Consider the following 10579-nt stretch of genomic DNA (forward strand, 5'->3'; position numbering starts at 1 on the left):
TGTATCGCCCTTGCTTTTCAACGTCATAATTTGCAAAACTATATTTTGTAGTAATTTTCTATACTATCTATTATTTTGGGGGTCCTCATACGCTGAGGGTCCCCTGGTCTAGCCATAAAGGCAAATAAAGCTCTACTTCTGTGTACACTTATTTGTATGTTTTACTGCTTAATTCTGAATTTTTTATGTTAGGACATATAGGAAATTTACAAATGTCAGTCAGTTCGTTCACAAAGCTATTCTAATTACTCTAAATTTGTTATTTTAGTAATATTTCTGAAATCAAATGCTGTATGCCTATTCATTTTTCTTTGATTCCAATTGAAATTTATGAATAATTACTTTTGTTTTCAGAGTAAAATATTTTATTGAATCTATGTTACTTTTCCCGCAGGTTGCATTCATGTCAGTCAGTTACCATGCTTTTAACATATTCTTTTAAAAGTCATCTTAAATGCAGTTTAAAAATTCAATTATTCCATTAAATTCAGTTTGAAGAAATCAATAAACTAATTTTTTTTTTTTTTTTTTTTTTTAATAGATATTTTGTGTTGCATGTTTGTAATATTAGTCAGTTGCCAATCTGTTAGTGAATTATCAACTTGTCGTAAATACTCCAAATCTTAATTTTAGCAATACACTGGTCGCCAAGTATATGAATTCCATTTGCTCTAAACAGTTTTGACTCCATAAAGCAGCTGATTCAATTAAGTGGCTAATTTGATAAAGCTGGATTTTGTTCTGTTTTTGGATATTTGATTCATTAAAACGGTTGATAAAATTTTTCACTGATTCAATTAACCAAAGTTAATTGCATCAAATCTAACAAATGTATTTTCATTGCTTGCCTTTTATGTAAACTTATTTGTTTTGCTGCTTAATTTTAAAAATTAGCATTAGTATATTTAGAAAATTTCAGAAATGTCAGTCAGTTACCGGGATGTCAGTCAGTTACCAAGCAGTTCTAATTACTGTAATTCTTTATTGTAGCAATATTTTCCAACTGAAATTCTATAGGCCGAAAGTTTAGTCATTGTTCTTTGATCCTGATTTGAATTTAATAAAAATTCCTTTTACTTTCAGAAAAATCTCTTATTGAATCAGTATAACTTTTCACATAGGATGCATTCATGTCAGTCAGTTACAAAGCTTTTAACAATTTTTCTAAACTCATCTAATATGTATTTTGGAAATTCAACTATACCATAAAATTTAACTTAAAAAGTACAATAAGCGAGGAGAAAATATCTTTTTTAAAATTCATATTTTGTGGTTTAGATTTCAAAATACTTATGGTTTTGCTCTGCGAATGTCAGTCAGTTACATGTGGAATTGACCTGAAGCATATGGGGCTGACAAGTTTCTAAAATCAGATTTTTACTAAATGAGCCATTTGCTGTAAAAATTCAGTTCAGAGAGGTTTTAAAAAGATCAGCCCCAAGAGTAAACTAAATTTTGTGCCAATTTTACTACCAAAAAAAAAAAAAAAAATTCAGAGCAAGCAAATAAAATGGGAGCAACAGGGAACTTGGTAGCTATGGTTATTCAGCAAATTACTTTCATTGAAAAACAAAAGTAAAGAAAAGGTTTTTCTATCACTTTAGCTGCTCCCTGATTGCTGTTTCAATGCAATGGAATGGATTGTTTCATTAAAAAAAAAGGGCAAAGGAAGTTCTTTTAACAAGACGATGAAATAGAAATGAAGAAAAATACCAAAAGCAATGGGTTCCAAAATAACATAAAAAACAAACTAGGGTGAAAAGAACCTTGATTATTTAGAAGAACCTTGATAGCCTGCTTTTGCTTGAAAAAGTCTCCAAAATTGCCTAAAGCAAAAGAAAAGTAGTATTTAAGTAGCCTGCGGCAACCAGGGCCTGATTACTGAATAGGCCAACTAGGCCATGGCCTACGGCCCCGCTCTTTAGGGGCCCTCAAATGGCCAAAATTGTTCTTATGCAATGGATAAAATTGTAAAGTTTAATTTTTTAGGGGCCCCCAAAAAAGCGTTTGGCCTAGGCCCCCTAATACATTAATCGGGCCCTGGCGGCAACCCTAAACAAATTTGCAAAAAAGTATCAAGAGAATCATTCTTCAGATTGACAGACTTAAATTCAAATAAATTCAGGTTTCCAACATTTAACAGAAAATCTGTGAGGAGTAAAAAGTTTGGTCACAATCTTTTTCCAAAATACATTTATTTTGTGACAATCAATATCTTTTTCTCCTCAGTTTTTTCAGAATACTCAAACCATTACCCATGAGTCAATGCAAATTGCATGTCTTACAACTGTGTAGTTCACTGAACAATTTAGGAATGACATGTTTTGCATTTGTTACAGTTACAGTGTAGCGTCTCCAATTTTTTAGGAGAGCGCTGACTCCGTTCTTGCCTTCCCCAAGGCACCCTCTTTGGCCCTTTGAAGTTTGACAAAATTTCATCCCACAAGTTTTTTGCTTAAAGGTAAAAATTCACTCCAGCATTTCTTTGAGGTGTAACTCTCTCGTTCTCTTTTTTCACTAGAAGGTATGTGGTAAGATAATGCTACAAAACTTTATATTTTTTACTACAAAATTCTTTTGAAAAAGTGCCCTTTTAATTGAAGCACCTCCCTTTTATCAGGAAACGCCCAGTCGCATTTTCGATCTAAGAAAGAGTTGGCAACTACCGTATTTTAATGAATGCACTTACATTTTCCTGTTTCAACTGCAAAACAGCGCCTCCTGCATTTTCCATCTGAAAGAAATGGAAAATGCAGCAGTATTTCAGATAAATCAAGTAATAATATCAGCATCTTCACAAAACTAAATTTGAAAAGCAGCCTTGTCACTAATAGCAGAAATAACAGTCATTTAGAAAATTATAGTATTAGAATGCATCGGTATTTATTTCTTTAGTTTTGAGTTGGAATTAAATAGAGAAAAAGTTGCATTTTCAAGTTTTGTTCGTGAAAATATTACGGAAACTTTTCCATATAGAGTCGCAGACTTAGATAAAATAAAAAGCTTTCAGCAAACACAAATCCTAACAGGAAAATTTTCTAAAAATAGTTATTTTGCCTAATTCACCCTTAATTTATATTAAAACATGGAAAAGGCAAAAAAAAAAAAGGTTTAAAATTATCGATTTTTTTTTGTTGCAATAACACATAGTTTATGTTTATTTCTCACCAATTGAAAAAAAAAACTGTCTTAACAATTATTTTTTGCCCAATATCAATCACACGATCATTATTATTATTTTAATTTTATAGTGAAAAAGTTCATGTAGATCTGACAAAACACAAGCTACCTGCTTTTCACTTGAAAACTTAATGATATTTGATTTTGTAAACAAATCAGCAAAAACTACTTATTTGTTAAAAAATTAAGTGTTTCTGCAAAAATAAATACCGTATTTTCCAGCATATTATCTGTTTTAAAAAGTTTAAAATAAATGAGGTCAGAATTATATACGCTGCTGTGGATTATCTGTGCTTTTTGTTTCTCTTGCCAACACCAACGCATTGAAACTCAACTTACAGCAGGATTAACCAATAGAGACCTTTCCGAAGTCTGCACAGTGATTTATTTTGCATGGCTTGAATTTGACTCTTAAGTGATTCAAGCTGTTCAAAATAAAAAAAAACCAAACAGTCATAGTAGAAGAATCATTATTTTTAGATAAATTTTGCACAAGATTCGGAAGAAACAGAAATAAAGTGTGGGTTTTTCGTTTAAAATTTTTTCTTCTTTTAAAAAAATTAATGTTAGTAGTTCAAAAAATTTTTCTGCAGAGCCAAACATTTTCTGACGCCCTTCGCGCTTTCGACTATATTATGCAAGACTGGTGCCTCGAATGGTAACATACGGAAAACATAATGACCATGAATAAAAATGATCTTTTCTAGATTTACATTTGAGAAATTTTAGAGAAACTTACGCCTTTCTTAGGTCTTTCACGTCTGTGCTTTCCAGATGTAGCAGATGAACTACGGCTTGCCTAAAATGGAAATTACGTAAGATACCGTATTTCAATAGCAAAAGAAGTTTTTTTTAGATCACATTGTGAATTAAGAAAGGATGTTTTATTTTAGCTGGGCCAAAAAAGGTCGGCCAGCTTTTTTTGGTTTCAACCGTTTTAAAAGAGCCGGCTAATTTTTTTTTTTGAGGGGGGGAGGGGGGATTTTTTTTGGAATTTCTCAAAATGAAAATTATTTTTGTATCTTTAATGCTATTACTACTGCATTAAACCAAATTCCATAACACAAGAATAAAAATTTTGTTGTAGTTAAATATGTCATTCAGTACAAAAAAAAAAAAAAAAAAAAAAAAAAAAAAAAAACCTCTACAATGTAATTTAAATAATTATAAATAAATTTTAGTTAAATTCAAAAGATCACATGACAATACTGTTGTCAAAACAGTTATTTGGTTCAGAATTTAAATGAGAATGCACTTGCAATTTTTCTTTTAATCATCAAAACTGTTTCTCATTTTCTGAAGAAAAATGAAAAAATTTTTTAGAAAAAATAGTTTTCTATACAATAATATATAAGAAAACCAACAACACCATATTGGTAAAAGAATTTAAATGTGGCCGGAATGATATAGATCTACAATAGTTAATAGGTACATAAGATAAAAAAATGCCTCAGTGCTAAAAACAGAGCCAACTGATCACTGCAATTAGGTTTTTACTTCGGGCAGTAGCAGTATAGTTTAATATCTTTTGGGTTTTGGAAGTACTTGTTAATGGGAAGAAGAAAGTACTTAAAACAGGTCTGTCTGATTTTAACCTGGAGAAAAAAAACCCAAGATGGATTTTTTTGGTCTAAACCACTTATTATGTAATTTAGTTTTCGTTTTTATATATACTAAGGTGCTAATCTATAGCAGCAGAAATCTGAAATATGATGTTTAATGAATGCAGACTTTAGATGTTTTACAAATATACATCAAGATTGATTTAAAAAAAAAAAAAAAACATAATTAAGGCATAAAAATGGGCAAATTATTACATACAAGTGTTTTAAGGTTACAAGGAAGCTGTTTTCAGTGTAAAAGACATCAGCTTAGGTGGAAGATCATCCAACAGAAGCGTAAGGGTTTTGTCAGAAATTATTTGCAGTTTTTGTGCATTGTGTTTCCTTTTATCATTTTACTTTCAGCAAAGGTACTGTATCACTTAAATTGACATTTGTTAGCTTACTAAAATGTATAGAGATAATTATTATGAAGAACCTAGTACATGGTTTATAAAAGCCAAAAAAGAATGTTTTTTTTTTTTTTTTTAAAGGCCAAAAAAGACAGGTTTTTTTAAATAAAAGCTCGCTGGTCTGGGCTTTTTGGCAGACTTGGAAATAACATAACTCTTTTGTTTCATTGGCTGTACCCTTAGACCTTCCATGACTCCTTTTAGCCTTAGGTTTGTCAATGTCCTGAAAAGAGCAAGCAAGCCGATTTTTTTCATTCACAATTTGATGAGATGCTCCAAGAGATAAATACCAATTAATCAAGAGTAATGAGATACTTGCACACAAAAAAAAAAAAAAAACTCAATGTTAAATACATCCTGGTGGTTGGTGACCATTGCTATCCTACACATCTGAATTTTCCGTTATTTTTTTTTTTTTTTTGATTGTTTAAAAACGTTTTTTGCCCTTTAATTGTTTTTAAAACCTACACTTCTTTTTTTAAGTCGCAATGTATCCTAAAATATAAAGAAATCTATCCAAAAATGCTTATAAATTTCAAGATATTTAAAAATGTTACAAGAGAAGCGTTTAAAATCCTAAACGTTTTACACGTTCACAACAGCCAAAATATGTAAAAAAAAAACGCAGTCAGGGCGTGATTTAGACTTAACGGAAATCTAAGCAGTGTCAAGTATGGGGCCCCCTTTTGCAGTTTGAACAACATTTCTCTCGGTGGCTTGAGGGATAATTTTCTAATTTCCTGCCCTTTACAATGTCTGTCTCTTTCCTGATATATACAGACACGGTTTTACTTTTTTCATTGCTTTTTTCTCGATGTCCTTTTTGGATTGGCCTTAAGAGGGAGGATGATTTCAAGAACCCAGTGCTTCCCTTTAAGTGGAGTTTAGAATATCCCTAATTGAAGGGCGCCCGGGGGGGTTCTCCCCGGGAGTAAAGTTTGAAAGATAGATATAAAATTCTGCACTTTGAAGCCTTATAAGATGTGATTGGAACTGCTAAAATATCAGGACAGAAATAGGCAAACAAAACTTTTTTAAAGTTATACATAAAGACAAAAGCTTAGGTGGAAGATCATCCAACAGAAGCATAAGGGTTTTGTCAGAAATGATTTGCAGTTTTTGTGCATACATTCCTTTTATCATTTTACTTTCAGCAAAGGTACTGTATAACTTAAATTGACATTTGTTAACTTATTAAAATGTATAGAGATAATTATTATGAAGAACATAGTACATGGTTTATAAAAGCAAAAAAATGTTTTTTTTTTCTTTTTTCAAAAAAGGCCAAAAAAGACGGGCTTTTTTAAATAAAAGTTTACTTGCCTGGGCTTTTTGGCAGACTAGGAAATAACTTACCTCTTTTGTTTCATTGCCTGGACCCTTAGACCTTCCTCGTCTGCTTTTAGACTTAGGTTTGTCAATGTTCTGAAAAGAGTAAGCAAGCCCAATTTATTTTCTTCCACAATTTGATGAGATACACCAATATATAAATACCAATTAATCAAGAGTAATGAGATACTTGCACACAAAAAAAAAAAAACCTCAATGTTAATTACATCCTGGTTGTTGGTGAACATTGCTATCCCAGACATCTGAATTTCCCGTTTTTCTGGATTGCTAAAAATTGTTTTGTGACCTTTAATTGTTTCTAAAACCTACACTACTATTTTATATCGTAATGTATCCTAAAATATGAAGAAAACTATCCAAAAATGCTTATAAATGTCAAGATATTTAAAAATGTTAAAAGAGAAGCGTTTAAAATCCTAAAAGTTTTACACATTCACAACAGCCAAAATATGTATAAAAAAAAAAAAAAAAAAAAAAACATGCAGTCAGGGCGTAATTTAGACTTAACGGAAATCTAATCTGTGTCAGGTATGGGGCCCCCTTTTACAGTTTGAACAACATTTCTTTCGGTGGCGTGAGGGATAATTTTCTATTTTTCTCCCCTTTACAATGTCTGTCTCTTTCCTCTGATACATACAGCAACGCTTTTACATTTTTCATTGCTTTTTTCCTGATGTCCTTTTTGGATTGGCTTTAAGAGGGGGAATGATTTCAAGAACCCAGTACTCCGCTTTAAGTGGAGTTTGGAATATCCCTAATTGAAGGGCATCCAGGGGATTCTACCCGGAAGTAAAGTTTGAAAGACAGATATAAAATTCTGCACTTTGAAGCCTTATAAGATGTGGTTGGAACTACAAAAATATCAGGACAGAAATAAGCATACAAAACATTTTTAAAGCTGTATATAGTCAGGTGGGGTGGAATGGGTAGTTCATTTATCTTTCGAGTTACAGAAAAGAAAAAATTAAAAAAAAAAAAAAGAGTAAAAATACTCATGTTATTTACAACAGTTTCACTTTATTTTGGTTCACAAAAAAACTGAATGGAAACAGTCAAATTAGTGGCAGCCTTCTTGTAAGTTATATTGTAAAAAATCAAAACTGATATCGTTGAAACTTTGTTTTGAGGATTTTGTTTGTAATTAGATAGCAGTTGCTGTTATTTTCATTAAAGGAAGTCTCCTTTGTCAACTAAAAAAATCAGAAAATAAAAATTCCATAGGATTTTATAAACATGTTGAAATTTTTTAAGTGGGGTGGAGTGGGTATAATATTAGGCTTAATGACATAGGCCGTCGAATTAACATTTTTTCTCATTAAAAATTATTCTCTGAAGTAAGTTGTTCATTTTAACGAAATTTTTATATTCTTAAATCCTTATGTTAAGGAGTTGCTTATAGTTGCACTAAATCTGGTTGGGTGGAAGATGCCATTCTTTAAAGAATGGTTCAAACTTTTTGCAAGGCATCTGAAAAGACATTCAAGCCAGTTGACCAATGAAACTGTAAAGCATGCTTTCGATACTGAAATTATCATTTGCCTACAGCCTAATACACAAGTCATACCATGCAACTACTCTGACTAACTGAATTGAAAACCGAATGATCAAACTACCATTCCACTAAGCTTATGTTCAAGTACAATATCTACAGGAGATTGGGTGCTAGTTGAATAGTGTTAAGAAATTTAAAAAGTATTTTATTGCTCAAGTTCTAGAACCTTTATATACTAGTGCTTATGTGGTAAAAATTCTTAATAAGTCTTTCGTGGAAAATTTTTTCACTACCTCCAATAAAATGAAAATGGAGATTGAAGAACAGATCATCAAAACCTAAGTCAGCCAACTCTCAATAATCGTGGACATTATACCTTTAATTGCAGTGAAATTACAGACTAATAGATTTTTACCCTTATATTAATATATTTTTGTGAAAAAATTATAAATAAATTTATGTTTTCACTATGAAATTTAATTTAAAACAATACTACCCATTTCACCCCTCCCTATGGGGCGAGATGGGTACAAAAACAGACTTTGAAATAATAGCTTTTTTACTAAATAATAAAATTATTTCAGCAATAACTATGGATGTGTGAAGTGTATTGTTGAAATGTAAAAACTCAGTTAAGGTTTATTAATTGTTGGATATCATATTTGAATAGTTTAATAATCATTTCAAAATAGTGATGTGGATCGGGTCAATACCCAGTGGGTAGGTAAATATTTTTTGGGTATTTACCCAAGGTCGGGGTAAATATCCAAAAACTGGGTATTTTACAAAAAAAATGCAAAAAGCGAGTCTGAAATTTTTTTAAACCTAAATATGAAATAATTGGTAAAACTGATACCTACATATGTATTACCCAGTTTATAATATTTCTTATTGGAAAACTTGATGAAATTATGAAAGAAACATATCGTGAACCAAAGAATCTTTCTTTTCAATGTCATAATTGGACAAGTATAAGCAATTCAACGATAAACTTTAGGATTCCAAAATCACAATCTAGGTTAGTCATATCCAAAATGAAAAAAAAGGGAAGCATGAGGGATGCTTGGAAGAATTTACTGAAAAGTTATTAAGACTATGATGTTATTTATTTGTTTATTTTATTGCTGTTTAAGTGATAACGTGGCAAATATAGAAAGTTTTCACATTAATAAGCAAAAAATATATATATATTTTTTTTCTGTTGCATTGCTCATTTGCTCCCCGGGACTTCATGATGAAAATTTATTCGAACTCTTTTTACTACACGCAACTAGTGATGTCAAGTGGGAAGGTAAATACTTTTTTGGGTATTTATCCGAAGGCAGGGTAAATCCCCTAGTAATTGCGCATTTTGCAAAAAAAAAAAAAAACTTTAGGTGGTATCAAAAGGTGATGATTTTCTTTTTAAAACATTAACTGTAAAATGAAAGATTAAAAATTTAAAAATTTATATATTATAATTTCTTTAATTAAAGGCGTAATGAAATCTTATCAAAAAAACTGTCAGAATTTAGAACCAACTATTCTAAAACTTAAATAAGATGGCAGCATAATTTAATTTTTTATGGGGTAAAGCAAAGGGATTTAAGTTTAATTTTCTCACATGGATGGTGCTAGCACAACTTTTCATCTTTGATTTTTCATAATATCATGCTACTAGTTAGTTTTAGCTTTGAGTTGTTATCAATCAGTTTGTCCAAAGCCTCCTAAATACTAAATGCCTATCACATTTGCTTTAAAAGTGATCCTCCGCCGGTACACAAACAACGCTATTACCTGAGGGCAATACATGGATGGTGTTGCTATGACGATGGATCCAAACAATTCAAATCAAATCGTTAATTGGTTAATTTTAAAATTTAAATTTAGAAGTTAACCAATTGTTTTCTCCGCTTTTAATTTCTAATGCTTTCGACCTTTAACAGTTCGCAGTAGCCAGAAGACCGAAAATATGCTTACTGGGATCATTTTGCTTTATGTTAAAAGGGAGAATGCGATAGGCATTTAGTATTTAGGAGGCGTTAGTTTGTCACTCACTTTGTATTTGTAATGGTAAAACTTAAAATTTTGCTTTGAAAACTGAAAAACGAAAAAGAAAGATGGGGACATTGATTAGGCATATCCAACACATTTAATGTGAATATCATATTAGATTGCTAAGTTGTTTCACACAATAATTCTTTAAATATGTGATCAAAATACAATTTTTGGGCAAAAATGTATTGTTTTGTATATGGTTGGTTATATATATATACATAGTGGAATAGAAAGAAAAGTATTCTAGTTGAATATAAATTTTTGAAATAAATACCCGGGTAAATACCAATTTTGGGTATTTACCCCTAAAGATCAATACCCAGGTATTTTACTTTACTATTTCAAAAACACCAGTTTTTATAACCAGTCCACCCAGTCAGACCCTATAAAGACATCAGCGTGGGTGGAGGATCATCTAACAGAAGCGTAAGAGTTTTGTCAGAAATGATTTGCAGTTTTTGTGCACACATTCCTTTTTATCACTTTACTTGCAGCAAAGGTATAGT

At 31.0% G+C, this 10579-nt stretch overlaps 1 protein-coding gene across 1 annotated transcript in view; it reads right to left on the reverse strand.

Moving 5' to 3' along the window:
* Positions 1-9827, reverse strand: part of LOC129224163 (ankyrin-1-like) — a 28494-nt gene extending 18667 nt beyond the window's left edge. Inside the window, exons 1-3 of the mRNA XM_054858580.1 lie at positions 9813-9827; positions 6551-6619; positions 3920-3979 (exon numbers count right to left, since the gene is read on the reverse strand). Coding sequence (XP_054714555.1) covers positions 3920-3979; positions 6551-6619; positions 9813-9827 — 144 coding nt within the window. The remainder of the gene's footprint in view (positions 1-3919; positions 3980-6550; positions 6620-9812) is intronic.
* Positions 9828-10579: the final 752 nt, after the last annotated feature.

This window comes from Uloborus diversus, chromosome 6 (assembly GCF_026930045.1).
Source record: "Uloborus diversus isolate 005 chromosome 6, Udiv.v.3.1, whole genome shotgun sequence".
NCBI lineage: Eukaryota > Metazoa > Arthropoda > Arachnida > Araneae > Uloboridae > Uloborus > Uloborus diversus.